This window comes from Protopterus annectens, chromosome 2.part0 (genome assembly GCF_019279795.1).
Source record: "Protopterus annectens isolate FY-2018-M chromosome 2.part0, PAN1.0, whole genome shotgun sequence".
Lineage (NCBI taxonomy): Eukaryota > Metazoa > Chordata > Ceratodontiformes > Protopteridae > Protopterus > Protopterus annectens.
In genome coordinates, this window is record NC_056728.1 from 127,514,954 (window position 1) to 127,538,666 (window position 23,713).

General features: G+C 41.2%; 1 protein-coding gene across 3 annotated transcripts in view; it reads left to right on the forward strand.

The window, feature by feature from the left end:
* The window catches only part of ANKRD44 (ankyrin repeat domain 44), a 1,254,083-nt gene that overhangs the window by 1,152,728 nt on the left and 77,642 nt on the right, over positions 1-23,713 (forward strand). For all 3 annotated transcript variants that reach the window (XM_044060611.1, XM_044060613.1, XM_044060612.1), the window contains one exon: positions 2,846-2,991. In XM_044060611.1, coding sequence (XP_043916546.1) covers positions 2,846-2,991 — 146 coding nt within the window. The remainder of the gene's footprint in view (positions 1-2,845; positions 2,992-23,713) is intronic.

The window sequence follows — 23,713 nt, forward strand, 5'->3', positions numbered from 1 at the left end:
AAACTACATCTTAACCAATCTTGGTCCTGCACATGCTCATCACAAGGTTAAGACTTTGTTAACCATACAATACTCTCCTTAAACAGAATACTCTCAACCTCTCACTGAAGTGACAAAATTTTTATACATAACTGTTGCCTGTACAATCCACCAAGTTGCACATGGGCTTTCTCTGTAGTAACTTCCACCTCTGTAAAATGTTAGAATGTATAAATGTAACTACTGTTTGTGTATAAATGTAAATATAAATGTAGCTATTCTGCATTTAACTGGAACTTATTATAATGCAGTGTAAGCAAATGGAGCTTTTCTTCCCAGGCCCCCACTGAAAATGGGTATTGCCCAGTCGGACTTTCCTTGTAAACAAAGACAAAATAAATAAATAAATAGCCAGAATGCTGCAAGAGAAGGACCATTATGTGCTTCCCTACCTGCATGATTTGCTTCTGATAAGTCTGTGGAAACATGTCTTAGCTGGAAACTCCTATGGTTGCAGTCCCTTAGCTTGGCCATAAAGTAGGAGAGTTCCTGCACACCTCCATCTAAATTATTCTCTTACTAAATGTGGAACAGGACAGTCTTCGTTGTTGGTTGTTCTTGCTTTTGGAGAAGGGCCAGAATGTTTATAGTTGTGGCAACCTGAGTGAGGATACAGCATAGGGTCCAGGCCTGGACCCCCCTTTAGCTTCTTGGTTTGATGACTGCGTCAGTCTTCGTAGTGTATCTTGTCCACTTTAGGTTGCAGGTATTGCAGTAGACATTCAGGTCTTTGTGGCTGCTAAGTAACTACCAGTTTACATATTTTTTTATCCAATGCCATATCCTTATTGCTGGGCCTTAGAGTCATGGACATTCACCACTGACATGTTGGTCTTTCCTTCACATTCATCTGAATGTATTACAGATCTTAACAGCATATGCTGTGTTGACAGGGTAAGAAGCTCACAGAGTTCAAAGGTTGTGGTTCCCCCTGGAGACGAGACTTTGCATGATTTATTTACAACTTAAAGCAATCTTCCTGCTTGTAAAGGTTTTGAAACAAAAGTTTCTTAAAAGCACACTCATCATGGGGGCAACAGTTCTTCTTTGTGGTATGCAGACAAACAAGAGGACACATGATAAAAACGCCCTGTCCAGGACTATTGTGTACAGGGTGCTTTTAATGTTGTTATGAACATAGCTTATGCTGATTGTATTTGTTGAGAGGATCAGCACAATAGTGATGGTGAGGGTGTTTTGTTGTGTAAGGTCACCAAAGCGATGGATGAGGGCAAAGTCATTCACACTGCTTACCTTGACTTGGCCAAGGCATTTGACACAACACCCCACTCGGGCATTGTTGACAAACTCAAGAGGTTAGATACAAACCTATATGTCACCCAGTGGATAGCCAACTGGCTCACAGACAGAACCCAGAATTGGGGAGTCCACCTCTACAAAGAGGCCAGTCACAAGTAGAGTTCCTTTGGGATTAGTCCTTGGACCGCTCCTTTTTGGCATTTACTTCTCAGAAGTCAAGGCCAATGTCAGTTGTCTCCGGCTGACTAAATTTGCAGATGCTTGCAAATTAGGAACCGTCATTGAATCTCACACTGACACAAACAACTGGTGTCAGAGTCGTGGACTAAAACTAAATGCCAAGAAATGCATAATAGTATCTTTTGGGAAGTCATCCATCCCTGGTAACTATCATATTGACAACACACCCCTTAGAGTTGACCCAGTAGTCAGGGACTTAGGGACACATATAGATAGCAATCTAGCCTTTGATCATCACATGTCTACAGTGGTGAGGAAATCGGTCTATGTTACGCAACTTGTAAACAAAGGTGTGGCTTCTAATTCCAAGGAAGTCATTATTCCTCTGTAGTCAGCATTCGTCAGACTTGTCATTGAGTAAAGTGTCCCCTTTGGTATGTACCTAACCAGGGTTATCCAACAACTGGAACGTCCACAGAGGTTCTCACTAATAGAATACAGGGCATAAGTAATATGTCCTTTGCAGACCGCCTCAAGGCCCTATCCCTCTGTTCTGTCTCATACAGGCTTTTGAGGGGAGATCTATGCCTGGCATACAGGGCATTATCAGACCCTACTCTGAACTTCCTGCATATCCATAAAACAAACAGTACCAGAATTTCCCCTTCTAAAGACTTAAACCTTGCCTGTGATATAAATAGGACCTGCTGAAGAATTAGGTTTGTATGCCAGAGACTACCCCTATCTATGGAACAGGTTCCCCATCCATGTGAAGCAAAGTCCTCCCTAATCCAATTGGACAGTTGGAATCCTTGGTTTGCCATCTTATGTCTCTGATGCAAGCAGCTAACATGTAAATGGATCATCTCCCAGGCCCATGCTTACACTTATCAAGGGTATCAGAACTCATCAGAGATTTGGGATGCATGGCTAGACTTCAAAAGGCCCTTGTGGTTGTTAGCCTATGAAACGCCTATGAACCTTTGTTCCCCATGTAAATGAGTTGCTACAGGTGTTTGATGATTTATGGTTCAGGATTCCTGCTTGTATCTTCAGTTAATTGTGCTTTCTCTGAAGTTTCACTTTTAAGGAATGTTGTTGCCCTTCAGTTAGTTTCCAGTGTCTTGCATCAGTGATGCTGCTTTTGTTGAGCATTTTCTTTAATTGTCAGGGATCTCATTAAACCTCTGTAGCCACTTTAAATTAGTCTTTGTTGTGTATAATTTTATCTAAACCTTCATTTTTAGTCTTTTGCTAAGAGTTAGACTGCAGGAAGTCTAAAAAATTTAAATTGTGATGAATGGACATTGGCACAATCTCATTCTCTAGCAGAATTTTATGGAAGATATTTTATATTTTATTTCAGAACGCCCCTCCATGCAGCTGCTTTTACGAATCATGTGGAGTGCCTACAGCTTCTCTTGAGTCGTGGTGCTCATGTGGACATTGTTGACCATTCAGGGAGGACCCCAGCAATGATGGCAGCTGAAAATGGACAAATGGGAACATTGGGTATGATCTGTTTTATTGTTGTTAGCACGGATGTCCCACCTAGGCAGTGTTCCATCAATAGCAGCCAGTGTTAGTATTCGTTGTTAAGTAGTTGTATGTCTTATTGTACATTAAATAAAAATGGCCACTTTGGCCTAACACCTTAAGTAGATACAGAAGGTCAAGTGCCAACACAGTAACCTTCTTTTGCATTTATTTTTTCTCAGTCTCCAATTACTATTTCACGTGTTCAGCCACCAATATAAATATATATTATTTGGAAGTTAGTGTTTTGAATAATAACAGCATTCCAGTCTGTTGGTTTTAGTCACAGTTCGTTGAACCACAAAACACTGAAAAAAACTGATTGAAAATGCATTTAGTCAGATGCATCTTGATTTTGTAGGATGCGGTTTAGTCGTATGTTTTGCTGTTAACAGATAAATACGAATATGTGGACATATACAATATTGTTTTTAAGGGTGATTGGCGAGATGGTCATTGGTGTTGCCTAAAGTCAGTCTTTTGCTAGTGTGGTTTCTATCTGTGCACCTGCAGTCCTTCACTGTATGTGGTCTTTTATCTTTTCTGTGTAGTTCTGTATACTAAAGAAAGGGAACAGTGGGGGTGAAAGGAGTTTAACCATTTCATAAGGTTCTTCCCTCTGTATGAAACATCCTTCCATTTATGATGAGAAGAAATGAGTTGTCAAACATATGATGCCAGTGTTTTGTGATTCAGGCAAATATGACTCTATTACTAATTATATAAGTTCTGAGAAATTCATTTAGTCATTTGGTACTCTAGTATATTTATTATTGGTAGCTTTTCAGCAACAGCCTATGCATACAGAAGGGCACCTTCGGTAGAACAGAACACTGGCATCACTGGCAAAGGAATATTTATTCTCAGAATAACTTGCACATTCACAATGCTGGTACCGCCGAAGCTGTGGTATAGTCTGTGCACTGGAGTTGCGGTATGTGTCATCTAGTGGAACAGTGAGATGTGGGCAGTAAAGATTTAAAATGTTTGAATGCTATCAGGCAGTGTATGAACAAGCAAGATCCTCTTTACCCACAAAACTAAATCCAGTCAATTAGTTAATGATGGGCCTTTTTCCAGATTTTTCTACTTACTCTCTATTTATTTTAGTCATTTTTGTTCTTTCCTTCTTTCTCTCTTCTCCTAAAACATATTAACTCTTCTACTTATCCTGCTGTCATTGTTATTGTTAAATTCTTGCTGAAATTAACCCAATACTGTGGCAAATTTTTCATCTTATACATGGCTTTTTCATGGCCGCAGTAAATGTGGAAGAATGTATAAAGCAAAATGTCTCCTCATCTTTTTTTTTTAAACAAGGAACATCTTTATTCATTTATCACTTAAGACATAGGCAGTCATACAGTTATGTAAATGAAAACAAACCATAGTGACTTATTTTCAGTTGCAAACATTATATGTGAAGTTGTTCTATTTCGCCGTTCATTCTTACAGATGGGTTCGGAGCCGATCCTCGGCTCTGAGTCGGCCTACTACAAAGCTCGAGGTCAAGCCCCTGTCCCATCATGCACCTAGAGTTACCTCAGATCTAGTTTGCCGCTGCAACAGATCGGAGGTTCTTGCTAGCTCAGGGCAGTAAAAGCCTTACTATTCTATATTTTTCAAATATTATTGATATTTTCTTCTTAAAAAGTAGTTGTAGTTAGTTAAGCTCTTACAGCTTTCTTTGTAGTTTCCCTTCCCTTGGTGCGCCTTTTTCATAGATTAATATCTGACCTTGTTTTTTCTTAGGCCTAGTTAAACTCTAGTGTTTAAATACTCTTTAAATAGTGACCTTCTGTCACATTTTTTCTTAGAAATAGTTTATATTTAGGAGTGTGTGCTTAGATCGTGACGTTTTTGTCACAGCTTTAAAACTTATTAGAGCTAAGTTTATTAGTATGTTAACATTAATATATAGCTTTGTTGTTTGCATTTAGTGACTTTGTCACAACTTGATATATTATCTTCTTAGATAAATATTGTCTTTGTGTGACCTGTTAGCCATAGTTTGAAGGGCTTGTGTCATTTATATTTAGCCTGTGTTTTTAGGAAGGCTTATTGTTATATTTTATTGTTGTTGGGTGTGTCTAATTTTTTGTCAATGGCTGATGATAAGGACAAAACACTCTAAGCCAGGGTTTAAAAAATGCCCTAAATGTGGGCAGAAAATGTCTGTCACTGACAGTCATTTCAACTGCGTTTATTGTTTAGGAGCATTACAGCTGCAAGAAACCTGCTCCATATGCCATTCCTTTTCTTCTAGGGTTCTCCAAGAGAGAAAGAGGAAACTTATTGATAGGGGTTTGCTGAAACCTTCTTTCCAGGAGGCTTTGAGTGACCAGGATAGAATCCAGTAGGTCCTCAAAGTCTTCCAAGACTTCCACTGAATCAAAAAAAATCAAAAACGTCTTCGACATTGGTTCCATAGGTCTCGGAGCCGACTGTCTTATCTTTTCAGAGCCAGTCCTCGGTTTTGGAACTGGTATCTGAAATACCAAAATCTCCATTGTTACAGTCGGTACCAGCTTCGATCCATTCATCTCAGTCTTCTGTTAGCCTTTACGATTTGGATGTGGATTGTGTGGTGCAGAAGCTTTTACAGGCACCAGCCTTTGCAAAATTTTTATTGTCTCCGAACCAAGCGGCTTCGGAGTCGAAGACCCTTTTGCCAGCTACTACTGTTCCTCCTCCGAGCCATACCAGTCCTTCGGAGCTAAAGGAGTTGGACTTGTTGATCATGGAGCCTTCGGAGCAGACGCCTGCTCCAGTGTCTTCGACTCCGTTTACTCTGATGTCCTCGGCGCCCATCGAGGAGTCTAGAAGCCGACACTCTCTGGTTGGGTCTGGGGAAGATAGTCAGACCGACTTGTCTGTTCCGACTCTGCCTCTTGGGGCTTCGGCTCGGATGAGCTCGGATCCTACCTCTGGCTCGGAGGCCACTGTCCCAGTGCCTGGGGTATTGACGGTTTCCTCGGATCCGTCGGTCCCTTCTCATCGGAACAGAGGTGCCTTCGAAGCCATGAGGAGATTTATATCTCATAAGACATCTTCGACCTCAGGTCCGGCTTCTTCCTCCCCTAAAGCTCCTTTATCTGCTTCTGCTTCACAGATCCTTGCCAAGCGTAGAGACCCAGAGCCTCAGGAAGCCCCATTGGGTGGCCCATATTCTTCTGAGACCTCACCAGAAGTTCCCATTGATGAGGTTCCCAGTAAGAGAGTTTGTAAGAGGAAAGATCTAGAATTCCCCACAGGAGTTTCTGACATCTGATACTGACTTGGATGAATCAGAAGGGTCCCCACTGTCCCCCTCTGAGGATATCTCATTTGCTGAGATACTAGAAATCCTTAGGCAGAGGGGTGACTGGCAGTCCACTAACCCTACTGAAGATGAGTCGGTTCTCCTGAAGGCTTTCAGGTCTTAACCCTCCACCTCTTGGGTGTTTCCACCCTTCGATGAGCTTATGCAGCTGGTCTCACGAAGGGCATGGGAGTCTCTGGACACCATGGAGCCTGTCCCTAGGAGGCCTAATAAATTTATCTCTGCTCCCCAAGACAAATCCTTTCTCACCAAGGGTGTGCCAGTTGATGCCATGGTGGTGGTGGCAGCCACCAAAAAGGAAATTTCAGAAACTTCCTCTTCTATCCATCCTCCTAACAGAGATTCCAGGATCATGGACAGATAAGGGAAGTGCACTTACAGTTCAGTGACTTTTGCACTGCGTTCGCTCAACTATTTAACCCATGTTACGAGACTGCAAAGAGATCTCCTTAAAGAGCTGGGAGATGCTGTTCAGGGTACAGTAGCTGCAGGAGCTTCAGATAAAGTTGCCTCCCAGCTAGCTACCCTCAACTCCATAGTTAATTCGTCCATGCGCCTCATTTTGTATGCAGAAGATGGAACGAGGAGGGGCAGCAGGTACAGGAATTGCTCTTAGGAGACACTCCTGGATGTGCTTGTGTTCCTTCGTGGAGCCCTTCAAGTCATCCTTCGTAAATACCCCTTTTGATGGCTCGTCTTTTTTTGGGCCCAAAGTTAAGGAAACTTTGACCAGGTGTGAACAAGAAGGAAAGACTCTGCCATCGGAGTCTGTTTTTCCACCCCAACCAGACCCTACCCCAAGGGTCTATGGAGAGGAAAGATGTGGTTCCGAAAAGCCCAAGGAGTCTTTCAGGACACACGTGGTGAACCCCCATTCAGGGGCAGAGGAGGGGGCAATAATGGAGGACACCGCCCTAGCAGCAGAGGGGGTCCGCAAAACCAGGGCAACAGAGATCACTTCTTTGGGAAGCCCTACCAACGCTCCTGAAAGGAGGCCCGACTGTCCTGCTCTGGAGGCAGTCAGGGGTTGCTTATCTTTGTATCCAGATGCCTGGCTCGAAATAACAAATGACAGCTGGGTACAAAGTATCATTTCCAGAGGATACTTCATTCCTTTCGCCACACCCTCCAGCGACAAGAAAAACCCCAGACGTTCCACCCAGTTGCAGGGAACAAGCAACAGTAGAGGTCCAAATGTTGCTAACAGAAAGAGTCATCCAGTCAGTCCATGCAGACCAAACAGGATCCAGGACTTACTCAAGATTTTTTTTAGTTCCAAAAAAGATGGGGGGAATGGAGACCTATATTGTACCTCAGCAAGCTAAACAAATCTGTCAAGAAAGAGAAGTTCTGGATGGTCACGCTTCAGTCGATACTTCCCTTTTTAGGGAAAGACAATTGGATGTGCTCGATATATCTCCAGGATGCGCACTACCACATAAAAATAGCCAGACCATCCAGAGATCATCTGCACTTCCGGCTGGGAGGCAAACATTACCAATTTCGAGCCCTGCCCTTTGGTCTCACTACAGCCCCCAGAGTCTTCACCAAATGCATGGCAGTGATCACGGCTCTCCTGAGATGTTTAGGATTCCAGGTGTTTCCATACCTAGAAGACTGGCTCCTCACCGCCACCACCAGGCATCAACTCATTCAAGCCAGGGACAACACTCTGTCAATCTGCAGCCAGCTGGGCATTACAATAAACTCAGAAAAATCTGCCTTGTTGCCATCGCAACATACCGTTTGTATCGGAGCAGAACTGGACACCACCACCACCACTCTGAGACTTCCAGTAGAAAGAATCTGACTACTCTTGTCAGCAGGTCCGCAATCTGATATCCAAAAACAAGGCTGCAGCATCAGAAGTTCTAAAACTATTAGGCATGATGGCAGCTGCAATTCTGGCCATACCGCTGGGTCGCATGCATATGCGGATTCTGCAATGGCTATTGTTCACTCAGTGGTCTTACCATGAGCTCCCCATGTCTCACTTTATAATGATCACAAACTCTTGCAAAAATGATCTTCAGTGGTTGACCTCTCTCCATGTCACAATAGGTCGTCCTTTTGTTCTACCCCCACCAGCGGCCACAGTGACCACGGACGCTTCCCTGATAGGGTGAGGGGGGGGGCATTTTCAGGGAGGAACAGCCCAAGGCACATGGACTGATCAAGAGACACATTTTCATATCAGTGTCCTAGAGATAAGAGCAGTACTTATAGCATTGCAGTGCTTCCAGGACTCCCTTCCTCTAGGTGCAATTGCGATTCAGACAGAAAACATGTCAGTGGTCTGGTACTTGAACAAACAGGGAGGAACCAGGTCATATCCCCTTTGTCGCGAGGCCCTATGGGTATGGCAGTGGGCTATATCCACCCAGCGCTTTCTGGTAGCCATGCACATTCTGGGGAAATCCAGCATGATAGCAGACAAGCTGAGCAGAACAATTTTGTTGCCTCATGAGTGGTCCGTCAAGAAAGAAATAGCTGACAGGATATTCTGCAGGTGGAGCCAGCCTTGCTGCGACATTTTTGCCAGCCACATGAACATGAAATGCAGAAGCTACTTTGCCCTAATTCCCCCTCCGGGAGAAGCCCCAAGGGACACACTCATTCACAATTGGCCTCCGGGTCTCCTCTATGCATTCCCACCAATCCCGTTGATACCCAAAGTACTGCAGAAAGCAAAAGCCCTGGGAAGGACCATCATTCTAATAGCCCCTCATTGGCCTCATCAAATTTGGTTCCCCTTCCTTCGACTTCATCTTTTGGAGGACCCTTGGATTCTGGTCCCAGTTCTGGATCTTCTGACGCACTCATCGGGGGAACTTCATCACTCTCTGCAGTCCCTGAAGCTGACAGCTTGGCTGCTCCAATTCCCATCATAGCCAGGTTCCATAACCTTTCTAATGAGATGAAGCAAATTCTCTTATCTTCTCATAAATCCTCTACGAGGAAGCTGTACCTTAGCAAATGGAAAAAATTATTTATGTGGGCCTCTCAAAACAATATTGATCTCTATCGTGCCCCTATGGCCTCCATTTTAGAATTCTTGACTATGATTTTTAACAAAGGAGCTGCAGCAGCAACAGTTCGTGTTCAACTTGCTGCCATTTCTAATTGTCATCTTGGATTTGAAGGATTGAACATTGTCACACAAACTCTCCAAAGCCTTTCTTAAAGGGGCCTTTCATCTCAGACCACCTGTGAAATCCCCCTATACCCCATGGAATCTAAATTTTATGCTTTCTCGCATTATGCTTTTTCCATTCAAACCAGCCTCCTCATGTGACCCCAAATTTTTATCATGGAAGACTATCTTCTTAGTAGCTATCACTTCTGCCTGCAGAGTGTTAGAACTTCAAGCCTTGTCCATTAATTTTATTTTTTTATTTATCATTTGTTGACCGGGAAAGTCCGACTAGGTTCCACAGAGCCTGTTTTCAGCGGAGGCCCGGGAAGAGATGCTCCTTACTTGAATTTCCATGCTGACAGAGTCTCACTTCGAACAAACCCCTCCTTTTTGCCTAAAGTTTGCACTGAAGCTAATCTTAATCAAATTATTGATTTGCCAGTTTTCTTCCCCAATCACTCCAGTAATTTAGAATATATGCTGCACAAACTTGATGTTCACAGACAGTTCAGATTCTGCTTAGATAGAACAAAAGATTTTAGGAAATCTGAGCAGCTTTTTATTTTCTTTTCAGACTCCAGGAAAGGTATGCCAGTGGCCAAAACAACTCTGTCAGAGTGGTTATCTGATTGTATCACATTTGCTTATTCAGCTGCCAATGTGCCCTTACAACACAAAATTAAGGCTCACTCAACCAGAGCAGTGTCTACATCCTCTACCTTTTTTGCCAGAATTCCTATTGATAATATTTGTGCAGCAGCCACTTGGTCAAGACCTCATACCTTTATCACGTATTACAAAGTTGACAGGGCCTCCTTTGGATCCACTGTCCTGAAAAACATACTCCCGTGAGCCACCCGAGATAGATGGTGCTTGGGACGCTACCCATCTGTAAGAATTAACGGTGAGATAGAACAACTTCACATAAAGAACTTATGTACGCACCATAACGTTCCATGTGAGTTGTTCATCCCGCCTTCATTCTTACTTCCCTGCCTCCTACCCCCTCCTGGGCTTTTAGAAGACCGAGATGCTGGATTCTTCCTGGTTGCTCAGTCCTTCTGTAGTTTCTCTTATGGAGTGATAGAATGACATATGGTATTATTATCCACAGCAAACAAGATCTGAGGTAACTCTAGATGCATCATGGGATAGGGACTTGGCCTTGAGCTATTTGAAGACCTCGAGCTTTGTAGTAGGCCGACTCAGAGCCGAGGATCGGCTCCGAACCCATCTGTAAGAATGAAGGTGAGATGAACAACTCACATGGAACATTATGGTGAGTACATAGCTTTACATCACATATAGTCAAGTCAAATTCATAGTAAACTTTGTCGATCAGATATACACAGCAGTGCAAGCTGAATGAAATTACATTGCTTTGATCCCTGTGCAAGACATAACAATGAACACATAGTTTGAATGACAGTAAGACTAATGCACATATAGTAATAATTAAGATATTAACAACACTATAAATTACCACAATTGGACAGGAAGACATTAGACAATATTATACTAGTTGGTATTGCAAAGACTATGACTTCACATTGTGATTGCTTAGAATATTGCACTTCATCACTTGTAGTGTGATATGTTCCGTTGTTTATATTGCACATGTATGGCGTGCACATATAATCTGCTATACAGAACTGTACATAGCCCATTCAGTTGCTGTCTTCCTTTAAACTTCATTCTTCCTCCAAAACATTATTCTGCAAGTATTGTTCCCACGATTCCCATTTTTTTCCTTATGTAATTTGCTCCTATCTTTTTCTAACAATCCTACTTAATAGAGTCATAGATTGTTACTAGGCTAATGACCCAGGGCGACCTTTCTAAGTCCAACCAAGTTTTCCGGAAAGAATAATGATGTTCTGTATCCAAATAGGGCACTGAGGACCAGACATTTATAAGCTACCTCTGTCCATAAGGGACATGGGTGCCAGGCCTCCTGTAAATTCCTTATTCACTATCCACTTGTCTAAGTTGTTCTTAAACTGGGTAATAGACAAACTCAGCTTCACATGGATGGGAAGCTTGTTCCATAGGAGGAGCAATCTCTGGGAGACAGATCTGTCTCTCCAGCATGTTCTGTTTAAACACCTTTATTGAATTATCACTTGTGACATAGGCAAATTTACATTTATGTAGAAGTAATCAAATTGTGTTAACAAGTTCTTGTTTACAAACATTATACTTCGGTTCATAGGTGTGTACTAGGCTAATGGCCCTGGGGCCTTTACAAGCCTAGCCCATAGAAGTGCCTTGGCATTGTGCTGCCCATCGTTAGTTCCCAGTGCCTCTATCAAGTAGAGCCACTGGAATGATCTCCGGGGTGAACTTTCTATTTCCCATCCACTCATTAAGATTTCTCTTGAAGAGGGCTAGTGAGGTGCTCTGCTTGACATGTATGGGAAGTGTATTCCAGAGCACGGGCAGTCTCTGGGTTATACACCTGTCTGTCCAGCATGTTCTTTTGATTGTGGTAATGAGGTTGAGGTCTCTGGAGCATGTAGTGCGGAGGGATTGGGATTTCCTTAGATGTAGCATTTCTAACAGAGCTGGGTCAGACATGGCTTTGTAAGTCAAGCAGAGATAGCCTCTTAGTAGACGATATGAGACAGAGAATAGCTGGAGTTTTTTTTGGGTCTGTCCATGTAGGACATGTGTTCAAGGCCTAGGATCCTCTTCATGAGGTACTTTTGTGGCCTCTTCAGCTGTTGCAGGTGTCTAGTGAGGTACATGCCAAATGGGGCATTATACTCTAGGATTGGTCTTATGAGGGAAGAGTAGAGAGAAATAATGACATCTTTCTTCCTGGATGCAAAACCCTTGGTAATGAGATGTACCACATAGAAGGACTTTCTGACCACAGTGGCAATGTGGTGGCCGAAGGAGAGGTTGCTATCAACCTGTGTCCCCAGATCTGTTATAACGCCTTCAGTGTTCAGTGGGCTCCCATCGATGTGGTAATTAGTAGGAACTGAGTTTTTCCCAAAGGGGAAATTAAGTGCCTGCCTTGGTACTCGAACTGTGAACTCCTGCATGCAAAGACAGGACTCTAACCACTATGCTATCTCAGCTTAACATATATTGTTGTGCATCATATAATCTAAGCAACATTAAATAAATTATTCTATTCCTGCGCTTTCTTGTTTAAAAAAAAAATCTCAGTTAAACGATCACTTACGACATAGGCAATCATATATTTATATAAATGAAAACAAACTGCACTGACAAAATCCTAATTGCCAAGCAGTTTACATCCCAAACCATACTGACACACAACCAGTTGTAAACATTATATATCACTTATAATCTATCCAGTTATTGTCAGTCAGACATTACATAGTTCATTTAAATCCTGCCTTCTTTTAAACCTCATTCCTCCCTTGTATGTATTGTTTCCACAATTGCCATTTTTCCTATGTAGTTTGCTCCTACCCTTTTCTAAAGATCTCAGTTCAGTTGTTTTATCTCTGTTACTATATACATTACTTCTAGAATAGTTGGTTTAGATTTTGATTTCCATTTTCTAGTAATTGCTTTTCTTTGGCAGCCACCATAATTAGACACAGCAAGGCCTTACCATGTGTAGGCAATTCTTATTCTGTATCATAACTCAGAAAAATCATCTCCCTCATCACAGCAATCTGCCCACCCAGCATCTCTGACAGTGCATCCCGCAGGGAATCCTTAAAGTCCACCAACTCATCACACTCCCAGAAAATATGTTCCCAGTTACCTCTTCCAGCATTTGCTGTCTACCTGATTAAAAATTCATTGGAGTCTACTTGGTGTATAAAAATATCTATTGAACATTTCCAAGCAAAAATCTTAAATCTTCTAGATTTTGTTGAATATTTGGGAGACATACATATATCCTCCTGTTGTTTCTTTATGAATTACTTATCCAGTCTCCCTGCAATCCTTTCTAAGCTTCTCTGATTGATTCTTATAGTTATGATACAATATTTTATATGATGTACTAATTATTACATTCTAATGGTAGCTTCTGTTCTAGATTCTACTAAAAACTCTACTAGTGCTAGTCTTTTGTTTATGACCCCCCCCCATTTCTTTCTCTTTGCCTATACTCTGGTATCCGTCCTTGACAGGGAAGGCAATCTCTAGCCTGCAGTCCAAATAAATTCTTGGCATCTTCCAATTCTATTACCTTTCCCCCTCTAGTTATTTTCTCCCAATACCTTGGTTCCTTTGCCAGTTTTCTCTAGTAAATTCCAGCCCCCTCTTGTCTATTGTCTATATCCCAAATTGCAGTCATCCCTATTGGTAGAATCTCCTTTCTCCATTTCCATGTTGACTTAGTTCTTAGGATATTTCCTGCCACTTTATAGATAATAGTATTCTGTATAATCATTGTTATTTTCCTTAAAAGTCTGAATCCGAAACCCCAGTCTTTCCCTGTTTCCTGAACCCCGCCCCCTGTTTTATCATCATCCCTTTCCACTTTGAATTATAGTTTTCTGCTTGTGCTGTGTATAGGAGCTTCAACTGTGTAGCTCTTAAATGCCCCTTCAAATTGGGCATTCCCAATCCACCGTGTTCGATTGGAAGAATCATCTTATCCCAGTTGTCTGTTGCTGTCTTCTCCTCTCAGATGAAGTCCTTCAACTCTTTATTAATTGCTGTCCACAACTTCTCCTCTGGTTGATAAAAATATGCCTGATCTGTATATAAGACTAATGGGACTGAAAACATTTTATATATATGTATCTTGCTATCCTTATCCATATAATAAAGCTTCCAGTTTCTCAGTTTTTGTACTATATTTTGTTTAGACACTTTCTTCCCACATATCCTTAACTGCCACACCAGAATAATTTTTAATCCATACTCCTAACTACTTCAATTTATCATGTCCCCCTAAACATGGATACTGCTGAACCAGTTTATATGTGGGTCCATAATTTACCGCTATTGCCTTTGCTTTAGCTTCATTAATGTTGTATCCCGGAAAGATTTGAAACTGTCTCAAAATGTTCTACAGCACTGTAATGTCTCTTTTTGGCTTTGTCAGATATCATCTGCAAGTAGAGCCAGCTTTTCCTGACTACCATACCAATTATATCCTTGAATTTCAACATCCCTTATTTTCTTTGCCATTGGTTTTAAATATAATGCAAATAACAAAGGGGAAAGAGGACACCCCTGCCTAGTTCCTGTGCTCAAGCAGGAATTATCAGAGAGGACCCTACCCACTTAAATTTTTACCTCAGATCCCTCATATATCCTCCTAATCAACCTTATAATTTTTCAGGAAATGCAAATGCTTCCACTGCCATGCTCATAAAGTCCCAATTACTCTGTCAAATGCTTTCTCTGCATTAAGACCCACCAACAGCAGTGGTATTTTCTGTCATTCTGCTTTTCTGTGGATCATCATTGTTCTGTTAATGTTGTCAAATGTTTGCCTCCCTTCCACAAAACCACATTGATCCATATCTATCAATTCTGGCATTACATTTGCCATTTTTGTAGCCATTATAGACATGAACACTTTATAATCATGGTTTAGTATTGAAATGGGCCTTATGAAGCTGGATCTGATGGATCTTTTACCCTTTTTAGGTATTACAGCTACCACTGTTTTCTTCCAAGATGTTGGTACTTCTCCTCTTAAAATGCTGTTAAATAAAACCTTCCAAATCTTTTATCAGTTTTTTTCCTCCTAGCTTCCAAACTTTCACAGGAATACCATCTATTCAAACGGACTTTCCTGTAGGTTACTTATACATCAAAATTGTTAGCTCATCTCCTCCTATCCTAACCATTAGTAATTGAGCCTCACCTGCCCCTTCCATAAACATTTCCATTTGTATTTCTTAAGCCACAGACAAAATTCAGGTCCCTAGGCCTTGTTTTTCTGGTACTCTCTGACTTACAAATATGTAGGAGATTCATAAGTATGGGGTTTGTGGATGCCTTGTAATCCAAGCATAGATCACCCCTCAGCAATACATAAGAAACTAAGTAGAAGGAAAGGTCTTTAAGGTGCTCTGCATAAGGCAGGTTTTGTTACATCTTGTATTTTTTTTGTTGTAAGGAACCTTTGAGGTCACTCTAGTTGCTCCATATGCCTGGTCAGGTACATGTTAAAGGAAGAATTATACTCTATGATTGGTCTGATAAGGGTGGAGTACAGTGAGATAAAGATGCATGTTCTTACTTATAAGTTGCGCAGCATAAAAGTATTTCCTTACCACTGTGACCAAGTCATGGTCAAAGGTAAGGATACTATCTATTTACGTACCCGGATCCCTGACCTCTGGGTCTACTCTTAGAATTGTGTTATCAACATGGTAATTACCTGGAATGGTTTATTTTCCAAAGTAAATAGTTATAGATTTCTTACCACTGAGTCTAAGATCATGGCTTTGCACCATTTGGTAATCAGAGATAGACCTTCTTGAATGCTTGAGTCTGCAGTGGAGTCGATGATCACTCCAGCTTGCAATCATCTGCAAACTAAGTCAACCATAAATCTTAAGCATTTGCTTCCATTTCAAAGAAGTAGATGCCAAAAAGGATCTGGCCCAGTACCAATCCCTGAGGGACTCCGCTAGTGACTGGTCTCCTGGTGGAGGAAGACTCACCTATTTTGATCTCCTGGGTCCTGTCGCTGAACCAGTAGGCGTCAGTTCTTTTTTCTCTATTACTATATTGACTACTTGGTAGTACGGTTGGTTTAACCTTTGATTTCCATTTTCTAGTAATTGCTTTTTGACAGCCACTAGAATTAAACTCAGCAAGGCCTTACTATGTTTAGGCAGTTCCAATTCTGGATCACAGCTCAAAAAAATGTCCTTAGTTACACCAATTTGTTCACCCAGTATTTAATCTCTGCCAACTTATTATGGTCCTAAACATATGTTCCCAATTATATATTTCTTTCCCATCTCACCTCCAACATTTACAGTCTACCTGAGGAAATTCTTTTTGGAGTCTACTTGAGGTAAAAATACCTATGCAAACGCTTCCAAGCAAAGATCCTAAATCTTCTAGACTTTTTTACATGTTTGGAAGCCATACATATATCCTCCTATTGTTTCTTTGTGAATTGTTTATCCAATCTCTCTTCCTAAATCCTTTCTGTCATCCTATGACTGATTCTTATAGCTGTCATGCAATATTTTGTATGCCCTAATAATTATCCCTTTTATCAGCATTTGTTCTAGATTTTACTAAAGATTCTACCAGCGCTGGTCTTTCACTTAGGATTCCCTGTCCCTTTCTCTTTGCTTATACTCTGATATCAGTCCTTGATAGGGAAGTCAATCTCTAACCTGCAGCTGAAAGGAATTAATGGCCACTTCGCATTCTTTTACCTTTCCCTCTCTAATTATTTGCTTCCAGTACCTTGGTTTCTTTGCCAATTTTCTCCAGTAAATTCCAGCACCCTCTTATCTGTTGTCTGTACCCCTAATTGCAGTCATCCCTATGGCAGAATCTCCTTTCATTGTCTCATTCTTTTAAGCCTGGATCTAGAAACACAAACTTAGCATAGTAGCCATAACATAATCCAAGTTAAAACTGTTTGCAGTCTCTGACATGTAATATTTTGGACAGGTAGGAGATGTCCTAGAAGGCATTCATATTATTGTTTGCCTCCTGTAGCATGCTGGGAAATTGTACATCCTCCTTGTATATGAGGAAGTTTTTGAGTGTTATCGAAGCAGAGGTGTGTGAAGTATCTTATTTGTCCGCATTAGGTTATAGACTGGGTTCACTGTAGATAGTAGAAAAAGAACATCAGATAACTCTAAAAAGACCATCTCCTTTCTGTGGGTTGCATTTGTAGGTGACACATACCAACCAAGACCTGTACAATGTCACAGACCACTGTAAAGATATAACATAATTTCACCAGTTCAGAAATTAGTTAAGTCACCAGCTAACAGTGCCAGTTACATTACTGCTGAATGCCACATTGTACATATTGAAAGGAACTGGCAGCACTAAGGACTGCACAATGCAGCCGCCAAAGACAGCAGCTGTCACTCTGAGCATTCTTAATATATTCAGTGATATGGTTTGCCTTTTACAGTCAGGCTCATAGAGCTGCACAATGTCCTCTGTGCACGAGTATGAATTGCCACTGGTCACCTTGCATACATTTTGATGTCATTAGAACCTCATTTTAGTACCCTGTTTTATTTAGATGTCGTTATGCAGTCACTTGCATACATGTTCTATAGAGCATTTAGGCTCGCTGCACCGCAGTGAAACATTGGATTATGAATCACTACTAGGCCACAGCAGTCTGTCCATGGTCGATTCTGGTGCAAGTGCCTTCTGCGTATTATACAACTTGTATGTGAATCCCAGCCTTGAATTCCTCTGTACTAGGAATTAATGTGCATCTTTCATTTTTCAGTCCATTTCTCAATTATTGCATAAATCTTTTTCTGTTTGACATCACATTTTTAGTAAGGACCCAGTCATTCCAGACCGTCTAGAGAATTGAACATTAAGTAGTAGATTTTCTGTATTATAATAAAGTTAGGCAGTGTCACTGGTTTATTTTTGGGATTCTCTGAATTTTTGAGAAGTTACAGATATATAGTTTTTAAATCCTTTTGGGGAAAAATAAAGTGGTCATATAACTAAACAGATATCGTTTAAGGTTTCAGTTGTTTGGATTATATAGTTAGTTTTGAGTTCATAATGATCCATTGAAAAAAGTAGGTCTTATGGACAATACCTGAAGGGCATTTTGCTGAATGCCACTTTCAGTGAATAAAAAAAAGCAAGCATTTTTTTGTTCTGCAGGGGGCTTACATGTGGCAAATCCAGTGTCTGATCATGATCACACACAGTAGCTTTCACTGAGTTGTTTTTGCAGTATTGTCCATCAGGCAATTTGCAGTCATTCAGCTGTCTGGCTCCCTTCATATTGTATACTGTAGGAGAAATATATTGGAACATGGAAATTTCATTTGACTATGAAAAGATTATTTTTATGACCTTAGAAAGCAATCGGGGCAGAATAAGTAGCCATGCTTTGGCAGATTAAAACTGGAAGTGAGAACTCATGAAATTACTTACTCAGAAGCTGATAATGAAAATAGCAATTCCATGTAATGATTCATATGCACTTTTTTGGGTAATGTTCCCAAGAAATGGCTGACAAGAGAAGTTACTTTGTTAGAGAGTCTGTGAAGAAGTGGATGGCATTTCATTTACTCAGGAAACTTCAAAGTATTGGGAGAAATGATTTGCATATTAAGAGAGAAACTGTGTCATTTAGTGATATATTTATTCAATATAAATGACGATGTGGTTTCATTATATTCTCTGTATGTTATTTTAATGGAATTTATTGCTTCAGTAGATTGTTGGCATTGTAGGGATTGGGTGACTGATGCTATTTATTACTGATGATGATGGTGATGTCAGGCAATTTTAAGATGGTAGGCTAAACCTCTTACAAAAGGGAGCTTTTTTAACAAGTGCCCATCCCCTTGAACCCAGTCTCTATTTTTGCATTCCTAAGGTTTAGATGTACCACAATGACTGCATTTAGTACTAAATTAGTGTTGGGACTGAACTCAGGATGGGCTTTTTATCTTTTTTACTACTGTTACTACATAGCAGGTGACAGTCATCACTGTACATTGTTATTGTTGAACTTGCCCTTCAGCAAGTGTGAGCCCCACAAATGCCAAGTCTATAGTGTGATTGCCATTTGTATAAAGCAAATTCAAATCTCACTGTAATGCAGTGGGAGCATCTCCCTGAAACTATCTGACGTACAATCTCCACACCCATTACATAAATATTTTTTAAATACCTTTATTAAATTATCACTTAAGGACCTAAGCAAACATGCATTAACAGAAAAGAAAACATACCATATTAACATTTTTTCCATTTACATACATTATGCATCACGTCTTTTCTTTCCTTTTAAATGTCATCAGTCCAACATTACATAACATCCCTCTTCCTGAACAATATTATGCATGTATTTCCCCACAATTTCCATGTAATTCTGTGTAATTTGCTCCTTCCCTGTTCTAAAGATCCCACTTCCATTTTTTTCTCTCTTTTATAATACTCAGTACGTCAAATCAAGTTGGTTTAGACTTTTGATTTTCATTTTCTAGTAATTGCTTTTTACAGCAACCAGAATTAAATTTAATAAGGCCTTCGTATGTCTAGGCAATTTAGGTCCTGTATCCTTGCTCACAATAGTAATTTCCTAACTTGGAAACACCAAATATTTCGGACAAAGTATTCTGCAGGGAATTTTTAAAATCTGCCAAATCATTACACGCCAAAAACGTACGTTTCCAGTTACCTCTTTCTTTCCCATCACACATTTGTTACCTAACCTAGGAAAAATTCTTTGAAGTTTGCTTGGAGTATAAAAATGCCTTGGCAAACACTTCCAAGCAAATATCCTAAACCTTCTGGACTTATTCTTGGGATCCATACATATGTCCTCTCGTTGTTCTCTTGTAAACTGCTTTTCCAGTCCATCTTCCCAAACTTTTCTGATTGATTACTGTAGTTGTCAAGCAATATTTGATATGCCCTACTAGTTATCCATTTTTAACATCAGCTTCTTTAGATGCAACTAAAAACTCTTCCAGGGCAGGTCTTTCACTTAAGATTCCCCTATCCCATTTCCTTTGCCTGTACTCTGATGTCAATCCATGATAGAGAAGGCAGTCTCTGACAGAAGTCCAAAGGTGGTCTTGGTGTTATCCCATTCTGTTACCTTTCTCTTTATAGTTATATGCTCCCAATATCTTGGTTCCTTTGCTAGTTTTCACCAGCCTCCTCTTTTCTGTTTTCTATACCCCTACTTGCAGTCATCCCTATTGGGAAAACCTCCTCTCCCCATTCTTCTGTTGATTTAGTTCTTAGAGTACTTTCACCTCCTTTATGAATGTAATATTCTGTATGGTTGTTATCCTCCTTAAGGAGCTGCATCCAAAATTCCACTCTCCTTACCTCTTGAAATTCTCCCTGTGCTTCATCATCATCCATTCCTGTTTTGAATTATAACCTTCTGCTTGTGTTATGTATGTAAACCTTGATTGTACAGCTCTAGAAAATATCCGTTCAAATAGTACAGTTGTGTAAATGTAGGCAGATTAATAGACTGATTCGCTGATACCTCATTAACCAACTTAGGCATAAAAGAAGGGTTAGTGCGCAAGGACACCCTGTCCTTGTGAAAGGCTAAAAAGGGAGGACAAGCTGTAAGGCCCTGCAACTCGGACACCCATCTGGCAGTAATAAGCACTAACAAAGGAACAGTCTTCCAGGAACAATATAGCAAAAAAACCGAAGCAGCAGTCTCAAAAGGAGCCCGAATCAACTTCTCCAAAACAAAATTAAGATCCCAGGGAGGAGGAACAAGCTTCCTGGGAGGTCTAATATTAAGGACACCTTTAACAAATTGTTTAACCTCAAATCTAGAAGCTAAAGGAGGAGAAAAAGACAGAGATGGCCGATAAGTGGGCCTTAATAGTAGAATAGGCCAGACCAGCACTGAGCAACTCACACAAATAAGAGAGGACCAAAGGAACATCCACAGTAAGTGGGTCCAGGTTACAAGACAGACCAAATAGAGAACCTCTTTCATTTGGATGAGTAGGATTTCCTAGCCTCCTGCAGGACTTGCAGCACTTCCTCAGAAAAAAAAGGTGTCTGTGAAGAATCAAAATCCTGTTGCCCACAGTGTCAGTTGAATTGTGGATATGTGAGGATGGATAAGAAATCTCTTATCTTGTGTGATTAGATCCACCCTGTGAGGTAACTTGTGATGATTGACCCTGGCTAGATGCAAAAGTAGAGGGATCCAGTGCTGTCACAGCCAAAAGGTACTCATCAACAAGATTTCGGGAGCATCCTGTTGAATCCTGAATAGGACTTTAGGTATGAGAGGAAGGGGAGGGAATGCATAAATAAACATCCCCCTTCCAAGGAAACGAGAGGATGTCCACCTTCCACACCAGAGGACTTGCGACTCTGGCACAAAACAGAGGAAGTTGTCTGTTCAGAGGGAAGGCAAAGAGATCCACTTGAGGAGTAACCCACTGGTGGATAATATCCAGAAACACATCCCTGTGAAGAATCCTTTCATGGGACTAAGTTAAGGGCCTGCACAGAGTGTCTGCCACAATGTTCTGACCAGAGGGGATATAAACCTGAAGAGTCACTTGATACTTGACAGCAAGATCCCATATGAGAAGTGCCAACTGGCAAAGAAGATAAGATCTTGTTCCTCCCTGTTTGTTGATATATCACCTCAGTTGTGAACACCCTGAGCTCTCACCTCTTTGACATTGATGTGCTCCTTCTGCTGAAGTGACCACATCCCCTGTGCTTTTAGGGAGACAAATGTCTCCCCAATCCTATGTCTGAAGCATCTATGAACAATTCCCGAGAGGGAAGTGGGGGATGAAAAGGGATCCCTGGATTCAGAGACAACTGCTGAATCCACCAGTGAAGTTCCTGTCTGAGACAAAGGGACAAGAGGAACTACAAAGTCTAGAGACCTATGCATGTTGGAGCCACACTGACGTCAGAAACCACTGAAACTTTCTCATGTGAAGTTTGGCCAGAGGGAGCATCGGAATGATGGATGCCATGAAGCCCAGAGCTCTCAGAAACTCCCTAGCAGTAATGGAAGCCAGAGGAAGAAGAGTTTGAAAGAAAGAAATGAGAGTTAAGGCCTTTTGAGGGGACAGGGATGGAAGCATTTGCACCATCTGAATCCTGCAACCCAGAAAACATGATCCTGAGAAGGAGTCAGAGAAGACTTTGAAATGTATAGTGAATCCCAGGCTCTAAAGAAGGTAAAAGGCAAAATGAAGATTTTGCAAAACGGTCTCTAGAGAGGACACCTTAATCAACAGGTTGTCTAAGTAAGGAAATGTTTGGATCCCTCAAAGCCTGCAAAAAGCAATCACAGGAGCAAGGCATTTGGGGAACACCCATGGGGCAGTAGAAAGGCCAAATGGACAAAGCAGAGAACTGAAAATACCAGGAAGCAACAGAGAAATGCAAAACCTTCCTGAAAAGAGAATGGATTGGAATATGGAGATAAGCGTCCTTGAGATCCAAAGACACCATATAGGCCTGAGGGAGAAAGAGAACAAATAGAATCTGAAGGGACAACATATGAAAGGAAGGCACTTTTAGAGATGTGTTTGGATGAGAGAGGTCTAGAACAGGTCTCCAAGTGCCCTCTTTTCCGGGCACTAGAACAGTCTGGAGTAGAACCCTTTCCCCGTTTCGAACACAGGCACTTCTTGAATAGTACCATGAGTCAAGAGATTTTGAAGAACCTCTGTGAAAAAGGGAAGCCTCTGTGAAAAAGGGAAGTTGTTCCTGAGGAGGCTGAGGAATGCCTATAAAAGGAGGATGGCATTTCCACACCGTAAAGTACCCCTGACAAATAATCAACAGAACCCAAGAATCCTGAGTGATCTGAAGCCAAACAGGAAGAGAAAGAGGTGAAGATAGAGGAATGTGGCTGGGAAGAGAAGGATGGTCTTACAGCACCTGGTTTGTCTGGAAAGGAAATCTTACTGAGTAGCCTTAGCAGGAGGAGCCCATTTGCCACTCTTCCTCCCTTTATTAGAAGGGCGGGATTGCCTACAAACAAAGGCAGGCTTAGCAGGGTAGTTTCTCTGAAATTTAGGCACAGGAGAAGCAAACACATGTTTAAGGTCTTGTAAGGCCTTACCCTTATCCTGAAATGACTTAAACCAACTAGCAGCAGCTTCCCCAAACAAAAGTTTAGAATCCAGAGGAGTATCCATCAACTTAGCTTTAATATCAGGTAGAGGTTGAAGCCTAAGCCAAGAATACCTCCTCATCACTGGACCAAAAACAGTAGCCCTAGATGAGGCATCTGCAGCATCATAACTACATTTAATAGAATGACAAATGTCTTGAGAGGAAATCCCTAGCAAAGAAAGAACAGAAGCTTTGCCCTCAGAGTCTGGAAAATCAAATAAGTTGACAGGCTTGAGAAAGAAGATAGTAATAGATTCCTCTTCCTCCTCTAACCCCTAGTGTAAAGGAAAAGGAATTTGAGTAGAATAAGCCAGGGATTCATTATCCAAATCCAACTCATCCTCAGAAGAATCCTGTTCTCTAGGCCTTTTAAGAGGAGTAGAGGACCAAGGAGTAGCAGCAACCGAAACCCCTTGAGGAGGCTTTAAGGACATTAAAGCATTAAATAGCCCCTG